The following is a 21,529-nucleotide window of genomic DNA, read 5'->3' as shown; positions in this document are numbered from 1 at the left end:
TCTGAAATCGGATGTCTGTAAGAAAAGTTATGAGTCTGGAACTGCAGTTTTTGGACACTTTTCCGCAAGGCCATTTTCCGAAAATTTGGAAAGGGGTTACATTGTCAAAATGACGAAAAATCGACCCCAAAATACAAACAAATGTTTGAACGCAGATTTTTAGAGAATCAACCCACAAACATTTTAAAGTATGCAACTTTGAAATCGGATGTCTGTAAGAAAAGTTATGAGTCTGGAACTGCAGTTTTTGGACACTTTTCTGCAAGGCCATTTTCCGAAAATTTGGAAAGGGGTTACATTGTCAAAATGACGAAAAATCGACCCCAAAATACAAACAAATGTTTGAACGCAGATTTTTAGAGAATCAATCCACAAACATTTTAAAGTATGCCACTCTGAAATCGGATGTCTGCAAGAAAAGTTATGGGTCTGGAACTGCAGTTTTTGGACACTTTTCTGCAAGGCCATTTTCCGAAATTTGTCAAAATGACGAAAAATCGACCCCAAAATACAAACAAATGTTTGAAGGCAGATTTTTATAGAATCAATCCACAAACATTTTAAAGTATGCCACTCTGAAATCGGATGTCTGTAAGAAAAGTTATGAGTCTGGAACTGCAGTTTTTGGACACTTTTCTGCAAGGCCATTTTCCGAAAATTTGGAAAGGGGTTACATTGTCAAAATGACGAAAAATCGACCCCAAAATACAAACAAATGTTTGAACGCAGATTTTTAGAGAATCAACCCACAAACATTTTAAAGTATGCAACTTTGAAATCGGATGTCTGTAAGAAAAGTTATGAGTCTGGAACTGCAGTTTTTGGACACTTTTCTGCAAGGCCATTTTCCGAAAATTTGGAAAGGGGTTACATTGTCAAAATGACGAAAAATCGACCCCAAAATACAAACAAATGTTTGAACGCAGATTTTTAGAGAATCAACCCACAAACATTTTAAAGTATGCCACTTTGAAATCGGATGTCTGTAAGAAAAGTTATGAGTCTGGAACTGCAGTTTTTGGACACATTTCCGCAAGGCCATTTTCCGAAAATTTGGAAAGGGGTTACATTGTCAAAATGACGAAAAATCGACCCCAAAATACAAACAAATGTTTGAACGCAGATTTTTAGAGAATCAACCCACAAACATTTTAAAGTATGCAACTTTGAAATCGGATGTCTGTAAGAAAAGTTATGGGTCTGGAACTGCAGTTTTTGGACACTTTTCTGCAAGACCATTTTCCGAAAATTTGGAAAGGGGTTACATTGTCAAAATGACGAAAAATCGACCCCAAAATACATACAAATGTTTGAACGCAGATTTTTAGAGAATCAATCCACAAACATTTTAAAGTATGCCACTCTGAAATCGGATGTCTGCAAGAAAAGTTATGGGTCTGGAACTGCAGTTTTTGGACACTTTTCTGCAAGGCCATTTTCCGAAAATTTGGAAAGGGGTTACATAGTCAAAATGACGAAAAATCGACCCCAAAATACAAACAAATGTTTGAAGGCAGATTTTTATAGAATCAATCCACAAACATTTTAAAGTATGCCACTCTGAAATCGGATGTCTGTAAGAAAAGTTATGAGTCTGGAACTGCAGTTTTTGGACACTTTTCTGCAAGGCCATTTTCCGAAAATTTGGAAAGGGGTTACATTGTCAAAATGACGAAAAATCGACCCCAAAATACAAACAAATATTTGAACGCAGATTTTTAGAGAATCAACCCACAAACATTTTAAAGTATGCCACTTTGAAATCGGATGTCTGTAAGAAAAGTTATGAGTCTGGAACTGCAGTTTTTGGACACTTTTCCGCAAGGCCATTTTCCGAAAATTTGGAAAGGGGTTACATTGTCAAAATGACGAAAAATCGACCCCAAAATACAAACAAATGTTTGAAGGCAGATTTTTATAGAATCAATCCACAAACATTTTAAAGTATGCCACTCTGAAATCGGATGTCTGTAAGAAAAGTTATGAGTCTGGAACTGCAGTTTTTGGACACTTTTCTGCAAGGCCATTTTCCGAAAATTTGGAAAGGGGTTACATTGTCAAAATGACGAAAAATCGACCCCAAAATACAAACAAATGGTTGAACGCAGATTTTAAAAGAATCAACCCACAAGCATTTTAAAGTATCCCTCTTTGAAATAGGATGTCAGTAAGAAAAGTTCTGGGCTAAGCTAGAATCTGAGGATAGGGAAAATCACCTTCAAAAATTAAACTTCTCTTCCGCATTAAAGAACAATTTTTTTTTTTAGATTATTACTAAATCAATTATCCTTAAAATCTATTAAATCAAACAATCCATTGGTATACTTTTTAGTTTAATCGCTTTATTTAACTTCAACTTTGAAATTCATGTCGCATGGCTTAACTTGGTTTTCACAGACGTTCAGGTATACATAAGCAGACATATACACATAAATATACTCTAACAACATTTAACATATGTACATAATTAACTACTCCATAGAAACGTATTTGACCAGACACTCAAAATAAATGCGCGTAGCTCCTAATCTCTATATGTATCTGTCACTACCCAACTAATTGATCTAGATCCGATAGAATTTGACAACGTTTTACTAAGTCAAAGAGCTTGAGATAGAGTGCTAATGAGAGCTGGGAAGTACTTAATGTAAAAGCTTTGACTTGCGAGTATTTCCTTAGGGGTCACCTTGTGCCCCTTCCTCGACCTTGTGATCCTTTTCTTGCGGATCCTCCGGCGGAACTTGCTCCTCCTCCACCGAAGAAGGTCAACTTTCCGCACTGGCCGCCAGAAGAGATGGCGAGGAAGTGGTCAGACCCACTGGAATTGATTCCTCCTGGACCATGGGCGGTGGCGAGGGGGTTGGCGTGGAGGCCGAGGACGAGGCCGTCGATGAGGTGGGACGGACGGGATGAGGCTGGAGGAAGTGGAACAGGTTGGAATGCTGCATGAAGCTGCCCACCGATCTCAAAGGACTGAAGAAGTTCTCTGTGGGTTGGTTTTTTGGTTGCTGCACCTCCTGCTGATCCTGCTGTTCCCTGCTGAGATTGCTGCTGTGCTCCTCGTGAGCGCCTTTGGATCCTTTGGCTAGGGAACTACAGTTGCAGGATCTGCTCTTCTTTAGAGAGCTCCTGGTCAAAGCCGTGCCCTTTCGGTACTTGGGCTTGTGTCCATTGGAGCCGGGACTCGCCTCACTGTCGATCACAAAGACACCGGATTCCTTGGGAGCAGCAGGACTTGCAGTGGATCCTGGCAGGCAGTGCGCACTATTGGAATTCCCAGCAAATAGCTTGGCCCTCAGAAGCGCTGGAAGTGGACCATTTGTGGGCGATGTTTGAATAGACAGAGGTCTATCCCTGGACTCCCCATCCACAGGAATCTCCTGAATGTTGCCCATTGGCCTGGAGTCGGTGTCATCCGATCGCAGCTTCTCCCTCATGACCAGAGCCAAAGAGCGACGAAGCTCTGCAGGATCTATGCCAGGCTGTGCGGGATTGGGCACTGAGCTGGGTGGCACGAAGACATCTTCGAACTCCAGATCGTCATCCTCGTCATCTTCATCCTGGCTAAAACTGAAGTTGTGGTTGTCATAGGAGGAGGACGGAAGTGAGGGCTTGACAGGCTGAGCAGGATGGGCAGGAGGAGCAGGTGGCACCGTGGAGCTGCTGTTCCGCTCACTGCTGCGCTGGGAAGCCGGAGCTGGGGAGGGGAACTCATAGCTGGTCTCACCCAACTCCGCGCCACTGGAGGCCTCCACTATGTTCCACATTTCCCGCTCGATCTCCGTGGTAACTGAAGCCACTGCGGCCACCGTTTGATTGATGTTGTTGAAACAGGGAGACACCACTCCACACTTGGGCAAAAGTTGGGAGTTCTTCAGGGCCTCCTGCTGCTGCCTCAGCCAGATGGGTGAATCTACAGGCGGGAGGAATCGGAGTTAAAGGGGTTTTTCCAAGGATCCCAGAAGACAACGCGCACTCACACTCACCCACATAGAGGCGCGGCTGCGTGGAGCGCATATTGGAGTCCATGGACTGGAGGCGATGCTGACTGGCCACCGAGAATCGATGAATGGCCTCCGCCTGCTGATCAATGTCCACGCCCATCATCTTCAGCAGTAAGTTCTTCAAGGCTGCCCGAAAGTCCTTCAGGTGATACGCATACAGCACCGGGTTCACGGCCGAGTTCAGATGCGAAAGAATGATGCAGAATAGGGTGAGCTTGGGATGCACATAGCAGCTGGGACAGAAGGCCTTGATGCAGTTGATCGTGTACAGCGGTATCCAGCAGATCATGAAGAACAGCACTATGATGGACAGATTCTGGGTGGCCTTGACGTCCCGCTTCCTGGCGGCACCCAAAACCCGCAACATTGTTCCCGTATGTCCGCTCCTTCCGGGCGTGGTTATCTGCACCACTGCCGCCGAGGAGCGACGACTGAGATCGGAGGCGGGGTTCATCGTAACGATCTGACGGACCTATAAATTAGAAAGTTTATAAAACAGATAAAAAGAGTCTTAAAATCATTGCCGGTAATTAAAATACTAGTGCAGTTAGATAGGGAATTAGAGTACAATCTACTTTTTGATATTTCCCAGTTTCTTTAAAGGATTCACTCCACTTACCTGTTTGATAATGACGCGATAGATGTGCGTGTAGAAGGCCAGCATCAGCAGAGCCGGAGTGATTATAGTGGCAAAGTAGAGGAAGACGAGGTAGTTGTAGTCCATTACCTCAACGAAGAGGCACTCCTGGTTGTGGTGCACGTCCGCGTGCCAGCCAAAAAGGGGCAGGAAGCCCACTATTGTCCCGGCCACCCAGCACATCGAGATGATGACTGCAAGGGAAGATGGACAAGGGTTTGAAAAAGAGGGTCATGAACCGAAGCCCTTCAAGTGGAGCTTCCCCAGACGTCACATGAGAAGATTGCAGTCATTCCCGAGAGACAAATGCGTGGCCTTGCCTTATATTAACTTTTATCGAACTTCGGGACACTGGATTGAAGGATAGGGTGATTGCTGACTAAATGACGCAAATAATGTGCTTCTTAGTCACTCGTCTGTTGAACATGCCATTCAACTCAAAAAACTATATTGATTTGTTGTTTTATTTGTATAGAAGAATACAATGCAATAGTGCATTATCGTTAAGGGTTATTGTGTTTTGCTTAGCTCCTATAGTTCTAAGAATAAAAGCAATCAAAATTATTTATTATTAGCTTAAGGAGATTATTTTCTGTTTCCAGACAGCCCTTGAAAATCACTGAAATGGAAATTCTCTGGCTGTATTGCTAATATAAATTCTGTAAAGTGTTATTTGAAAAATCTGTTATGTGTATTTAGTTTTATTTAAAATTCCTTTAGAATAAAAGATCGTCCATCGAAGTCTAATTTATTTCAGTTTGGGATTATTAGTTAACGTTCATTATTATGTACTGTTCCTCTGGCATCTGTTCAATTGCAGTCCGGATGGGCAGCCCTTTGTCTTAGCCAAGCCACAACTCAAACATGGTCGATGGCAGGAAAGAAGAACAATGTGGCGTATATTAGCCATCCAGAGTCATTAGCATCCCAGCAACAAAGGCGCAATACTAAACAAAGGCCACCACAAAGGCAAGAATGGTTTGACAATATCCTGGCAAAGAGGTGTCTTTTCAAGGGGTCTTTTTTAAAGGATTTTAGAGAAAGGGCTAGCATCTATTAAAGCTTCCTTTTACATTTATGGGTTTTTATTTTAACACTAATATTAGAAACATTAATCCTTTTTCTTACATATGCACCAGCAGTACAAGTATATCGGAATTTTATTTCTCATTTACAGAAGCGAGTTTCCATACCTTCCCTACCTATTCCCTCCAAAAATACTTACATATTGCTGTACGGGTGCGGACATTTCTAGAGTAGGCCATTGGATAAAGGATGGCCCAGTAGCGATCCACGGAGACGGCCACCAGGCAGAATATGGAGATGGTGCATAGAACCACTAGCAGAGAGACGGTGAAGAGGCAGGCGTGAAGATTTCGCGGTAGTCCAATGGAGGCCAGGATGGCGAAGGGTATGCCCAAGCTGCCCACCAGCAGATCGGCCATGGCCAGCGATACTATATAGTAGTTGGTGCGGCGGCGCAGCTTTCGTTCCCGGCGGAAGACGATGATCACGAGGACGTTGCCGATGATGCTCACGATGGCAACCAGGACCTTATCAAAATACATACAAATTAAGTTAATATTTTCCGTTTAAAGGTAGGAAAACTAAATAAAGACCTCGAAGACGGTATAGGGTATGTTCAGCTCCGAACTGGGACTGTCCTTGGCATCCTTACTCGCGGCGGCCTCGTGCAGCGGAAGCAGGGGTCCTTCGAAGGAGAAGTCCGTGATCGAATAATAGCGGAAGGCGGACATTTTGGAGGGTGTTCGTGGGGATTCCCCTTTCCCGATCGAGTATTTAAGGCTAGTACCAAGCCAATGCAGGGTGAACAAGGTGTGGGTTTCAATTACAGTGCCCGCTGGCGTGTGAATTCCTTAATTGACTCGAGGTGGCCGTGGCAGTAGCAGCGATAGTAATAGCACATGCTGCGCATTGCGTATACGCCATGCCCGCCGCCCTGCGACTGCTCCTTTTTCTGCTTCGCTTTCGCTTTTACTTTTGCTTTGCCGTTTGCTTTCTCTTTTCTTTTTCCTTCCAGTTGATGTATTTGTTTTTCTGCTGTCGACGTACTGTATTTAGCTGGAAAAAAAAGGAAAACTTAATCATCGTTCGGCACGTTTGTTACACACAGGCATCAACTTAATTGTAGCAATTTTTTAGTGCAATAAATTGATAAATATTTGCCAAAAATATATGTCGATACCGATAACGTGTGCGGCGAGCAACAACAAAGCAACAAAAGGAAAAAAGGCCGTCACCCCAACTATGAAATACTCTTGATAATCAGATAGTACTCGAGTCTATTATTCGCCAGAGGCCATCAATTTCAGAACTCTCTTGAAGTATGCTCAAGGATTACATTGAAAAATGTTGAAACTTCCATGGCTTTTATAATAATAGTGGTTTATGGGGTATCTGTACCCACAACTCTGAGAGTACACACAGCTATCTGATTCGTGTGCAGCAAATACAAAGCTCGAAAAGCAAACAAGTCCCGACCAGCAACAAAATCAATTGCCAGACAATCGAACGGGGTGCTCCAGAACATAATAAAAATGTATAAAAAAGAACGGAACAACTAGAACAAAACAGAAACAGACGTCCCATAAATAAAAGAGCATAATACATTTGGAAAAAAATATATATACAAAAATGTATTTGTAATAAAAATGTAATAAACAAGAAAGGAAAGCTAACTTCGGGCGGAGCCGAAGTTGATATACCCTTGCAGAATACTCTGTAAAAATTTATTCTCCAAAATTATTCATATGATGCATTCTTAATACTCATAGAAAATCCCAACTTCCTAACTTTAAAAACACCAAAGTTATGGCATTTCCAATTGTTCAGTTATATGGCAGCTATAGGATATAGTCGGCCGATCCTTATGACATTTGGTAGGTCGGATTGATTGGCCAAATATAAAACCCATAGAAATTCCCAACTTCCTAACTTTACAAAAACCAAAGTTTTGGCATTTCCGATCAATCAGTTATATGGCAGCTATAGGATATAGTCGGCCGATCCTTATGAAATTTAATAGGTCGGATTGATTGGCCAATAATAAAACCCATAGGAAATCCCAGCTTCCTAACTTTACAAACACCAAAGTTATGGCATTTCCGATCAATCAGTTATATGGCAGCTATAGGATATAGTCGACCCGGCCGTTCTGACATATATACTGCGTGCAAAAAAGAAGGGTGTGTGCAAAGTTTCAATTCGATAGCTTTAAAACTGAGAGACTAGTTTGCGTAGAAACAGACAGACGGACAGACAGACGGACAGACAGACGGACAGACAAAAGGACAGACGGACAGACGGACAGACGGACATGGCTATATCAACTCAGGAGGTGATCATGATCAAGAATATATATACTTTATAGGGTCGGAGATGTCTCCTTCACTGCGTTGCACACTTTTGACCAAAATTATAATACCCTCTGCAAGGGTATAAAAAGAAAATTCAATGTGTAATAGCAGACTGCACAATTAAACAATTCAGAACAATTTCATTAGATTTATGTTTGTTAAAAATATATCAACATTTGGATTTGTCATCATCAAAGGCATAAATCATTGCCATAATTAAATATAAATATTTTAGAGATCAATTTCTTGCAATAAGAAAAACAATTCCAAAACGAACAACCCACATTTTTTTATAATTATTCCTTTCTTATAGGGTGATTTTTTTGAGTGCACTTTCTATATCTCCGGGAGGATTTCCCTTGTTTACCGCAACTCGAGCGCGGAGTGATGAGGCTGAAAGAGGTTCTGGGATTTGTCCTGCAGGAAGTCGTGGTGCGATATCAAAAAGCGTCTGAACGGTTGGCTTAATTCACGCGGTTACCAACCGGAAGCCGTCACTCAGAAGCAAAAAATCCGGTGGAGAAATAATGAAAAAGGGAGGGCTGACTGCTCCATCGAGTGTTTTGGCGGCGAGAGTGCATCCATCAAGAGCCACGACAACAATTCGCGGGACATGAAAACGTTTTCCATTTAATTGGCCGCCCTTTCCCACCTTGCGATTCATCAACTGAAAAGCGGAAAAGTGGAAAAGTGGAAAGTGAAAGCGAACGATGGCTTGTGCATGGAGGTGGTTATTGTACTTCATCAACGGAGAGCACTTAGAGTCGGGCACTAAAACCCGGAGAAAGGGCTTGTCGAATTAACGCCGTTATTTAGCCAGCCCTTATGGCAGACACCCACTTATTGCCCAACTTATTGGCTATGGAATTTATGCTGCCACTCCGCCGGAGAGGAGGTCAGAGGTCAGGGGTCAGTGGAGGAGAACCACAACTCCCGGCGGACCCCGTTTGCGTGCTGAGTCGCGGGTCGACATTCGGAGCTGGTCGATTCGCTTAATTGCCTTTTGCCTAATTAATTCAATCGCGAGGGGCAGCAACAGGCAGCGACATTTGCATACCTCCACCTCCAACACTTCCATTCCCATTCTATTCCCGTTTCAGTTAAAAACTCAATCAACAAATGGCACTACGATTGACCGATTTAATTAATTTGGCAAACGCAATTAGCGATCGTGGCCGTGGACTGCGTGAATTCAATGGCAAAAAGCCGCCCTCAAAGACAGGCTTCAGGTCAGTGCACCTGACACCTCGCAACTCAATCGGTGCACAGAAAAAAATTAGCCAGGTGTTTCAGAAATTTGTAGAGATTTGGGAATCTTACGGCATTCAAAAGATAATTTTTTGAATTTAGATTTCTTTCACAATGTTTGAAAAGACAAAATCCCAATTTTTCGTCCTTAAGGTAAGGTTTTAATACAATGTATCTTTCTATGAACAAATAATTGGGAATATCTAGACAATTCTCTTAGTTTTCTTATGTAAAACAAAACTAAAGGTTTATATTTGTATGTTTAAAGCATTTAAAACATGTCTATCTCTTCAGATTAAATCGAACTATATTTAAAGCACAGCAAAGAAAATCAGGTAGATTCAAACATACAAACTCAAAAGATAATTACATTGTTTTCGGTGTACCTATGATTTGTTTGAATTTATTTTGTGAATTCATTATGACACGCTGCGAATGACAAGCCATAGCTCAATCACGAGCTGCGACCGAAGCTCTAACGCGTTCATAATTTGAATCGGTCTCTAGGACAAGTTTATGGAATGCCTGGTTGGTGGGCGTACGTGACTGGGAATCGGAATCTATAGCGGATTTAAGTGGCCAGAGGAAGCAGTGCTCCAGTTCAAGGCAGACCCGCTCCTTGGGCACTTCGCATAACATAACTCATACGCCCCGAGGTTCGCAATCTCCCAAACAAGTGTTCAAACTTTTCGCGCATTTGTCAGGCTCATGAAAGGGGATGGTTCGGGTTGAGTTTTCCCAAGGCCTTGCTCTGCCTAATCCCAGCTGCTTTCCCCATCCTAAATGTTAGTGCAGGGCTGTCAAAATCAGTTGGCATTAAGTTTATTACCATGTCGCCATCGAATTGGCCACATTCTTGGCCTTGCCAGCGGAATAACAGCCAGAAAAGTGTTTCCAGCTCGCTGCAACTGCAGTGCACACTTGCGCTTTCCCCTTGTTCACTCTTTTGCACTGAGGAAAAATTCGGTTAAGTTTACTGTTATACAAATTTCTATATAAGACATGATATAATTTGTTTTTTTAGAAATCTAAATATTATTTAAGACAACTATTATTTATATTTGCATAAAATGTATTTCAACAACAACATTTGTTATCCTGTAAAAACAATACAAAATATGAACAATTTCTAAAATTGATCATTAATCGACAATGAGACCCCTTAACATATTTTAGAAAGAGTTTGACAACATAATTCCTACACTATAATTATGAGTTTGAAAATAACTATTTATAAAAACTTTAAATCCTCAGTGTGATTGCTATTTGAGCTGGTTGGCAGGAGATAAAGTGCGTTTCTATTACAAGATGCTATCTGAGAGGGGGTGCTGAAAAATGACGGCGGTGATAAGGAGGGAAGGACCGCCAAGGACCCTTCATGCATGCCCTTGCTAAAAGTTGAGATAAGTTGCCGATAGCTTTGAACTTGTAGCAAACACGTTCTCCATCTGCTGGCTCAGATTCAAATGTACATTCTCGAATGAGGGAAACTGAATCTTCCTGCGGCTGCTCGAACTTTAAGCTGGCTCTCCATTATTTTTTTCGCATTTTATATTTTCCCCAGGCCATTTGTCTTCGTTGCGTTTTGTGTGCGTGGTCATCCTGCGTCGCTTCACACGTTTAATTACGGCAAAACGAGTAGCTGCAGCTGGAAAACCCCTATTGCCTGCTATATTACTACCCATTCCCACCCAAAATGATACGCAATTTTTTCTGCTTTGTGGAGCTCGCAAATTAATTGGCGAAAAGTTCTTCGTGCTGGCCTGAGCTGATTGCACTTTGCATAGTTTCTTGTTGTAATTGCGAATCCTTCTAAATGGAGTGAAATACATCCATCAGGGCAATCGACTGGAAATGCAATATAGATTCCGGCTCTAACCGGTTCCGAATGAAAACGTCGTGCTAAATATATATTGTATATCTCCAGTGGCTGGAATGAAACCATAAATAGCTCAAGTCTTCACACGTCACAGGTGGCTTATCGGCCAGTCATCATTACCAATATCGGATTGGGTGCTCGATTGCCCGATTCCGGTCTGGATTGCATTGTTCAAAAGGTTGCACGTTGACATCACGTGCAGTCCTTTATTGCAACTGAATATTGGATATCGGAAATGGGTATTGGGAATACGGGATCTTCGCAGTGGGACTTTTACTGAGCTCACTCGCAGTTTAACATAGTTGCAAAACAATAGCTACACCCTCCGCGTGGATGCCTCCATTGTCTCTGGGGAACAAGTGACGAGTTTCCCATGTCAGGGTGCTGGCAGGTTGATAGATAACTACATAGTACGAGGGGTCTGGCCGGGCAGATAAATACGCCAGACCAGCAAAAGTCCTACGGTGAATAATCACCCGTCAGTGCGGGTCACAGTGGATCGGGAAGAGGCAGGAAAAACCTGTCAAAGGGCCTCTCATAACCAAAGTTCGGAGTCATTCAAAAATATTAACTTGGGAACATTCAAAACTATTAAGATAAGAGTATGGAACATAGAAAACTTTCTAGTTGAAATAAACCCCATTTATATGAATATGGACATATATGTACATTTTGAATATTTTACTGATAACCTGGTAATTATACAATTTAAGGCTTTAAGGCTAATATTATGTAAGTAGAAACCTAAATTCCCTTCATACATTTGCTTAAGGTTTCGTAAGTTGTTTTTGGAAAGCTTTGTTATCTTAATGTCTTAACAGTCAAATGTTTTCCTAACTCATTAATTAAAGTTCATGGCACATTAATAGCTGAAATACATAATTCTAAAATCACAAAAGTTTTCTGTGCTGTCATGTATAATATATACCAATAAGTCTTTCATTTGTATCCCACATAACACTTTGAGGTCAACCCAATGTGCGTTAAAGAAGGAAAGGTGGGATATTTTGCCTTCCAAATCGGCAGTTGGCAATCGCCAATCGGCCTAAGAGTTTATGACAGAGGAACACGAGTAAAGTCCGGCGGCTACCGCATTGCCCGGTGACAATCGCAATCAGAATTATAGTCACAGTGACAGTTATGGCGATAGTGATAGTGACACCTCCACCCAAACTATTCAACGTACACCCAGAACACAACCAAAAACCGAGGGCCCTTTGTCCTGAGGTGAACAATCGCTAACGAAGCAGCTACAAGTGCGAGATCAGCCTTTTGGTTCGCTTATCATTTCTCTTTTTTTTGGACGGTGTAAACATGTGAGTAAATTGTACCTAATTAAATGTTATGAGTTTGTCTGCGTTATCTGCGTGCCTTGTTTTCGAGGCGCTTTTTGCGGGCATTCAGGTCCCAGGCTGTCTCCCAATTATTTGGCATCCGTATGTGGGGCACATGGTCTCTGGGGGGTTTTATTTTTCGGGGCTGGACAGTCAAATCAATCAAGCTGGCGACAGTATTTCACCATACAAAGCAACGCCGTACAATGCTACGTATGCGTAATATTTCATACGACTCGTATTCCCCAGTTGCAGCCCCTCCCCGGCGACAGCTGCCATCTTAATTTCATTTTCTATTTCAGTGGAAACCATAAAGGAGCCAGAGCCACCGCCCGAAAAGCCACCAGCCATCCCCCAAGGACTCCCCAGCCCTTTCTGGCCATGCCAGCCCATTAAGAGGTCCTGTGATTGAATTCGGCTTACGCATGAAGAGTCAGAAAGAGTCTGCAGCCGCATCCATCAGATTGCCCCACTCCAGTGCGAAGTTTTAAAGCGGCTTAAGACGTCCGCTGCCAAGGACAAATGTCAGCCTGCCAATCCCTGGCTTTGCATAAGTAACCCTATGCCAATGCCTATGCCTATGCCCCTTTAAAGAAATCAAAAATTCAGGGGAAGTTGGCCAACGGCCCGCAAGAGGTGGAGCACAAATATTTATGGAGCCAATAAAGATTCTATTGATGTTTGCTTGTTCTACACCACGTCCTGACCACTCCAGCACATCCCACGGCTTGGCAGATTGGCATTTCATTGTCAACAGGAGAGGACCCCCGTTCCATGGGTTTTCCAAGGAGGAGGAGGAGCAGGAGGAGTGGGCAGCATCCCTGTCCACATATCTGTCGACCGGCGACAGCACACATCGTTTCGTCGTTTGCATTTCTGTTGATTTTGGCGCAATGACACGCAGCTCGTTACAGTTGCCGGCTCACTGGTCCTAGCCAGTTGTCCATTCCACCCCAATCCCTGACCCCTGACCCCTAACCCCTGACCCGAGGAGAGAATTTGCGCAGCAGTTCTGTCTACACTTCAAAAATAATTGTTTAACAATGACCACTCGTAAGTTGCCTTTTTCGGATTTAGAAAACCAAATTCTATCAGTCTAAGCTCTTAAAAGTGTGCCATTTGGGGACTTATAGATTAAGGGCTCAGCTTACATTCAGAATAACTACTCGATTTTCAAATCAAATAAATATATGTTTGGAGTATATAATCAAATATGATAAGCAGCAGTTTAAGTTCTTATTCGGGGGCATTTCAATTCGCTTTTCATATTATAATGAATTATTGCAGAATAAAGTTAATTATTTAACTTTCTGTGTGATTTGGCAACCTTCCTTTAAATTTGTCGCATTTTTCGGCAACTCTTTCGGCGAGTGTAAGAGTCACCGTAGTCGGGAGCTTACGTCCTGTCAGCTCTGCATTCCGAATGCCATTTAGAGGGCCACCCGGAGGATGAATGTCAGGAATAGACTGAGCAGGGAAGCCAGTCAGGAAGGCATTCGCATGGGTGTTAATGGCGCATTATCCCTATCCAAGGCTGGAAGGATCTCCTGGAACGCAGTTTCTTTTCAACTAGTTGTCAGCTTACTGGAAAGTTTGTCTCCATCATGGACGGCAGTTAAATTTAATTACACTGCCCGAAAAGCTGACCCCCAGCCCCAATGGCAAGGCCCTTGTAACCGGAGTCGCAGGAGGAGCCGTAGGCCGCCGCTAATGATGTGTGGAGCTGTTCATTAGGACGTGACCATCGGGGCCCATCCATTATCCCTCCGCCTGAAAGAGGAACTTGGCCAACTTTGTATACTATAGTCGCACTTAGTTGAAACTTAATAACTTGGCCGCCAGCAACTCCAAGTTGGCTTAGCCGCCCCCAACAGAAGTTGCCCATTTCCGGCGGATGTGATTCGCATTGTCCGCGATTCCACAAAGTTGCAAGTAAATTAATGCAGCCTGCGTGCTGGATCACCCACTTCGCATCCCCGCTGGCCATTAAAATACTTTTTAATGCCAGCGGCGTTTGCATTTAAACGATCTCTGATTTTCTGTCTATCGAACCGAACCCAAAACGGCATTGACAACGAAAATTGTCGACTATTGTCGTTTAGGGATGCGCAGTTATAAAAATTTATTACATTCTGATTTGTTTTCAACCGTTTTGGGTGGGCTGCGACATCGCCAGAAAGGATAGTCGCGTGCCGACGTGGACCACACAGAAAAAACGACCGGATGCGAGTGTGATCAAGAGCTTTAATGGGATATAGATGGCTGGTGAAATGTATTGGAGCTGCCTCTAGACCTTTCGAGTGTCTCAATCACCGTTAAATATTGCAATGAATTCGGATTCGAAATGTTAACAAACATATTGAACTTAAATAGTTTTAAGGTCCAAGTTTTGAATTCAATAGGTAAATTCAAAAGATATTTTAAAACTTTAAAGAACGAAAAAAATGTCGTACATTTTAAAGTTTATTTACATATTTCATAATGCTGCATTATTTTCAGTAATGTGCAAGATATATTGCCCGTCATTTTAAAAATAAACGTGCTAAAGTAAATTACAAAATTAAGATAATAAGTTCAATTCGTATAATAATTTATATTTTAAAAGGGTGTAGATTTGGATGTGTATAAAAAGAATTTTAGCTGCTACAATAGTTATTGGTATTCTTTTGAATAATTTAATAAATATTTCACATAAAGAAAAACAAATAAACAGTTTTACGATCCCTAAAAAAGTAAGCATTTTGTTGCGTCAATTTATCTAAATGTATGCACTGTGCTTGAAAACATATAAATATGAAAACAAATTCAATACTGGTTGAAGCCAGCATTAAATTGATCACGGTGAGTCATCAATTAGAGGCAGACTTTCTGGCTGGGAGTCTAATGGCATAAGTCAACAAAAGATGTGCCGGTATCCAAAGGGCTTATGGGTGCCAAAAGGGGGAATTATCACTTGCAACATTTGCCCAGATGACTGTTATGCCGATTTAATTCTAGCATAATTAATGCAAAGCCAGCGAAGCCTCAACTTGTTAATTATGCAGGCAGACAAATGCCATAAATGACCAGCTGACTGAACCCGAACATGAATCCGAATCAGAGCCGCAACTAATGTGCATTTCATGGCGACTTTCGACTGGTATTCCGCCATTCGCACAGTCCATTGGGTGCCACCTCAGCTCCTCTATCTCAACCCCCTCCCCCCTCCCCAATTATTTCCCATCACGTGCTGGCCCTGAATCATGCCACGATGCTCGGTTCTATTTTGGTATTATGTAAAATTTTCAAATATAATAATTTCTCATTTCTCGGGCAGGCGACGATTGCTAGTGGTGGGTGGTTGGTTGAAATACACTGGGGGCAATCCACTTTGATCCCCCCTTCCCCTTCCCCATTGGTAATGGCCTCATGCGGGGCATCAGTTGAGTGAACTAATCCACGCCAAAGAAGCTGCATCTGCACTATGAAAGTTTATTCGCTCCAAAGGACTAGTTGGGCTCTATCCCTGATCAATGCAAATTTAATGCCATCGGAATATGTTTCATTCACCCGGGGAGTTGTCTTCTTTTGCTTTTCCCGCTCCAACAACTGTTGCTGTTGGATTCACCATCAATTCAAGGCAGGATAAATGTAATTGAAGGGGTACGACCATGTGACTGGGTAACAATCGAGGACAATGCGATGGCGATTGCCGGATGGAAGGAAGAGGGAGTGGGGTATCCAATATAAATGTTCACACAGCGAACAAATATTTTAGTAAAGTGGTCATTTACAAAACTTTTGTGATGGTAGAATATAATTTGGTTATTTTTAGGTGAAATTGTCTTATAATCTAAATATAAATTTAAGTTTAAAGGGTCTTTTGATATAAACAGATTGTGGATATTGAGTATTAGTACAGAAAGTACTAATTTAAATATAATAACAAAAAATATTGTTGGGAAGTATTATTTAATAAACATTTTTTGCTAATAAAACTGTTGTGTTAGATATAAACAAAATCATGTGATCATTTTCTAGTCTCGAGATCCCAAATAAATTGGTATTTTCATCAAGAACCTGTTTTTCTGTCTGCACAGAGTACGGGCTCCAAAAGCCGTGCTAAATTGGCCATCAATTGGAGTCCACTCAAGGGCGCCTCACTTTTCTCCGGTTCAGTTGGGTTCACTTCGCTCTTGCGCTTTATCATCAGGTTGTAAAGGCAGCCATAAAGGCTGCCATTAAATGGGCAAGTGATGTCAACATTAGGTGAGCCACGCCCACCCCCACACCCGCACACATGACCACCGCCCCCACCCACACATTACACACGTGGGTCGAACTCATCCACTGGGATTTGCAATATGTCGCCAACATATTCATCATCGGACCCACCCCTCGTAACTTTTGATGGGGGGTGGCTGTCAAAATATTGACAATTGGTCTTTAGTTGGCGTGAAGGTCGACTGCACATTAACTGCAGGCACTCAAGGACACTCAAATTGGGGGGGGCCAAGGGGGTCATTACAGGGTAAGGGCGTGGCCGAAGCACCGTAAATCTGCGACACTTTTGGGCCATCTTTTCGCGGGCAGTTTACACAGGGAATTAACGCGCGATTATCTTCTAATTAGATGCTAATTCCCAACAGCAACCCACTTATGTATATGTTCCCCCCAATCCCCCGATTTTAGGGCCGGGGGAACTGCTAAAACCGCTGCGTGACTTACTTTAAATTCGTATAATCGAATCGAAATCAGATTTGGCCAAGCTGTTGACTTTGCCACAACAGTGAGCAGTTTGGAAATCGCCTGCGTCGCGCTTTGAATTTTGGCAAGTGCTGACGTTTTAGTCCGGAGGTTGTTGATGTGTCTACGGGAATATTTATAGAAGCAATTGGGAGGGACACAGCCGAAAACGGGGTGCCAGGCGGTGTCAGGAGGAGCCTAATGAATCTTCACTCACTGCACACGTTTCCCAGCGGGGCGAAGGGTTTTCGCAGGGAAAGGATTGCCAGCCAAATGAGAGAGCTACGGGGAGCCTTGGGCCTCCGAAACGTGCTTGAAATAGCCATTTAGTTACACAGAAAAATATATGCTAAAGTTAATCGGGATTCTGCGAAATTTTGAATCAGAAAAATAAATAAATTTTGAATCCCAGTGGCTTGAATTAGTCAGTTGATCAAGCATATATTCTAAGTCAAAATGATAATGCGCCCTTGATTTGAAATGTTATTGAAGAAACACCATATGATTTGTTTATAACATTTGTTATTATGTGCGCTTTATTGATAGGAAAACAATTATTTATTTAAAAATAAATTTGGAATGAGTAATAAAAAGGGACATGACACACTCTGGGTAACGCTATTTAATGTAATCATTCTTTATAATCTAATTTTTATTCCTAGTAATTTTCCTATAACTATCTCTTTATCAGAGCAACTACATATCCCTTTTAATTGCTTGCATATGTAAAGAGATACAGTTTAAAGATGTGACATCAGTATTTTCAACATAAACATATTTTTATATTTGAGGGTCAAGCCTATGTATATGCCAAGATATATGTTACATTGTATTTTCATGTCCTCATCAGAGTGGTATCACTTCATTTTGTAATTTTTTGCGTGTATCTGTTTAGAGGCGCAGTTCATTGGACCAGCTTAAGTTTGTGATAAGAGGACACCATTGCAATCAAACACTCGATGTTGAATTAGGGAAAGCCCCCCGAACTTGTTGACTTAATCGGCGCATATTCATGCACTAAACATTCGCATCGTCTGGGTTTGTTTTATTTAATTTTTATCAGACCAAAAAGTAGGGTGCGATTATCAGCTGCTCCTCCAAGTGGCAACTCCAAGTGCATCAGGTCGGGTCTTCTGCAATTTCGAATGCAATTGCGTCCGAATGCGCGCGTTTGTCGGCGTTTGGAGGCTTAACCGGAAACTTTTAATTTAATTAATTTATACACAAAGGCGCAATCAAGAGCACTGGCGACTTGAGGCGGTCGAAGGACCGTGGACGGGGCAAGGGGAACGGGGTACAGGGGACACCATGCGAATTGCGGTTACAAGCGCCGTGTGCATCTGATAGATAGATAGATACAACCGCCCCCCCTACCACCAACTATAGCTATAGCTATCCAACCCGTTGCGATAAAGCGCTTTTGATGTTCACTCGCCCGGTTCGGTTCATTTCGCTTTATTTCGCTTTGTTTCCCATCGAGCGCAATTCCAAAAAATCCGCCGTAAGTCAGAGGCTGCGGACCAAAAGATACAAGATGTATCTCTAAATGTAAACTACAAGTGCAGATGTCTTTTGGGACAACAGGGGGCAACAGGTGAACTTTGTTTATTGATGCACTCATTGCGCTAATTTGTTTGTTCGGGATGATTTAATGTGCTGCCCGCTGGCAGGGTCAAGGGTGGATTTATACACGGATAAATGCATGGATAGAGATATGGATGGATATGGATGAATGGATGGATGGATATATGGCTGATGGATGATGGCCGGAACTGGATGTTATCAATTAGCCAATCAACAGGACACTCGATACGCGCAACAGGTGAAGACTTTCCCCGCTGCCAAAGGCAAATATTTAGTTGCCTTTGCGGTTAGCATAAACATTAATGCTGTGTCCGAATTTTATCGATTTTTTTGTTTTGTGGGGTCTAACATATGTTGCTTTCTCATTTATTGACATTAGCCGCAAACATAAATTTGTATAAACTGCTTAAGCAAATAGTGTAGTTACCTGGAATCCAAAGAGGATCGTTGGGGGGTGTCGCTACAAATTTAAGGAGGAGCCACAGGTGGTTTTTGTTTTAAAGGCAACACCACTAAAGATTTTTTGGTCTGCGATCCAATCACCTGTTGCGCCTTAACAATCTCTCTTTTGCTCTTTATTTTCTGGCCTCCGAGACGCTAATTCAATTGACACTTTTTTGGGCTCCGCTGGTTGCCATAAAAACTGGATGGAAAACTTTTCCAAGCTTATTTAGTTTGGCATTTCATTGAGACAAAGCACACAAACACTGGCACGCACACTGGATTTGTTTATTAATTCTTCTCTTTTTATGGCAAGTCGAAATTCAAAACTCGATACCGTTCCGATACTGACGATTCTGCGGATTTGATAAGCGGATATGCGAAATATCCACCGCGCTGGCCAACGCTCGACGGCAAAATGCGCGAACGCTTCGCACGGACTAAAACTGAAGCGGTTCGGATTCGGGTCGGAATCGGAATGGGAATGGGAATCGGAATGGGAATCGCAATCGGGTGCGACTTGCGGGGCCTTCGGGTAAATGTAAGTGGGGACAGGCCCCCGAACCTCGTACCGCCCCACCACGGACGCCTGTTGAGCGCTGGGAAAAGTGTGGTGAGTTGCAGTTCTACGGCTTGCACTCCGTCCGGATATAATCGTAAATAAAATATGCTGGCTCTTATTCTTTATAGCTTATGACTTGTGGCTGTCGCCGCCGAGATTTCGCTCTATTTCTGTAAATATTTCAGGGGCACACACATATAATTGAGACGTTAACCGCAATGGGCAATATGTACTTCCTTGGACTAACTAATAAATTTGAGTGGCCGCAAGAATTGACGGGTCTCTCAATCAATCGACTCATTTAAATTGATGGCCCAGCTGGTTGATCCTTAGCATCCGCGGGGGGGATGGAGGTGTTTGGGGAGGCCTTCGAGGCGGATGTGCCGAAGAGCACGCAACCCCCGAAATAATCGTTTGGCCAAAATCAATTTGTGCCATTTTGTTGCTTTATGGGCTGCCATCTCAGTGCCCGTATAGAAGCCCCCATAAAACCGCCGGATCCATCGACTTGTTAGCAGTTCATCAAAATTGTTTGCCGCATATTAATTGCCCGATGTTACGGCTGCCACTGTTCCGCGGAGTGCGATCGTATTGTTTGAGTATTGTTATTAATGCCTCCATGCCCAACCATCGACTGGGAATATCGTTTTATTGACATTTGGCGCACGTGACCGGCCTGCAGAGATGTTTGCCTACTGTCGAGTGGTCGACTAGTCACTGCTTTAAATGTGCAAACAAAATTGCGATGCTCGCTGCAGCCCATCCGGCGTATACGTAATAAAGTGAGCAGCACTTTTCGGCCGGATTTGTGGCATCTGTAGGATTTTTGAGCCATCTATATTTCCACGTGTTGGCCATTTGCACGCCCATCTTGGGTTTTAGAAGCAGATTAGCCTGCAATCGATTCGGAACGACGTCAACTTGTACAATTTACGGCCGCACTTTAATTGCTTTTGAATTTTTAAAAATTTCAAAAGCGTGCGAGGGAGAAAGTGAGTGCTCGGGGGGAAAGGGACAGCGACAGAGCTTTACCACAGCAGCCTTTCCCTATTTTTGTTGTGTGGTGTAAGCTTGTGACAAACTTTTCAAGGTTCGTGTCTTAGCTGGCCAACTAAGAAATATACATAGCTTTGATTGTGATTTTAATTTAAACTTTAGTGAACTTGAATTTATTTATTTATTTCGGATTTTTTGGCTTAGTGTTCTTAAGTTAGTATTTGTCCCATTATTTTATCTGAAACACGATATTTTCAGGTTAGTTTTGACACATCTTGGCCAAATTGGGGCCAACAACCACATACTGTTTTGTGCAGCTAAGGACCCAAACTATTAATACCTATTACTTTCCGAAAAAAATATTTTTTCACCTGTTTTTGAATTTTATATAAAGGGTAACCTCGTCATTTCTTGCAATAATATGGCCAAAACCAAAATGTTTAGCTTTAATTCTAGTTAGCTGGGGATTACGAGTTCATTTTCCCATTTTCTTGGTCCAATTTGTTGGTTTTTTGAGTATTTTTGCGCTAGTACTGTCAGCAATCAATTTTGTTCAGCAAAAAATATCTTTACTAAAATGTATGCACTATTATTGCAGCTCAAAAGCATATGTATGTTGGCCACTCGGCTCCATTTGGTCTCTGTTATGTAGTGTCAACCGAAATGCGATATGGGGAACTAACCCCTTTCCCGCCGAAAATTGCAGCCCCACTCAATGAATTCCGCAGTCAAGCAGAAGATC

At 42.4% G+C, this 21,529-nt stretch overlaps 1 protein-coding gene across 2 annotated transcripts; it reads right to left on the bottom strand.

Annotated features, from left to right (window-relative positions):
• Positions 1 to 2,383: 2,383 nt before the first annotated feature.
• LOC108054042 (G-protein coupled receptor 176) lies at positions 2,384 to 19,635 on the bottom strand. 2 transcript variants are annotated; one of them, XM_044458506.1, is made up of 6 exons: positions 19,216 to 19,635; positions 6,261 to 6,723; positions 5,867 to 6,194; positions 4,624 to 4,835; positions 3,981 to 4,476; positions 2,384 to 3,913 (listed from the first exon to the last, which is right to left on the bottom strand). In XM_044458506.1, the coding sequence occupies exons 2-6, from the start codon at positions 6,396 to 6,398 to the stop codon at positions 2,766 to 2,768; spliced, it is 2,322 nt and encodes a 773-aa protein (XP_044314441.1). In that variant the 5' UTR covers positions 6,399 to 6,723; positions 19,216 to 19,635; the 3' UTR covers positions 2,384 to 2,765. The 2 variants fall into 2 exon arrangements, with proteins under 2 accessions (XP_044314441.1, XP_044314442.1); XM_044458507.1 differs by having other exon boundaries at positions 3,987 to 4,476.
• Between the last annotated feature and the right edge of the window lie 1,894 nt (positions 19,636 to 21,529).

The sequence above is a fragment of the Drosophila rhopaloa genome, unplaced genomic scaffold, assembly GCF_018152115.1.
Source record: "Drosophila rhopaloa isolate 14029-0021.01 unplaced genomic scaffold, ASM1815211v1 contig_167, whole genome shotgun sequence".
Taxonomy (NCBI): Eukaryota; Metazoa; Arthropoda; class Insecta; order Diptera; family Drosophilidae; genus Drosophila; species Drosophila rhopaloa.
The sequence above is the reverse complement of the archived record's forward strand: the minus strand, read 5'-3'. Positions and strand labels throughout refer to the sequence as shown.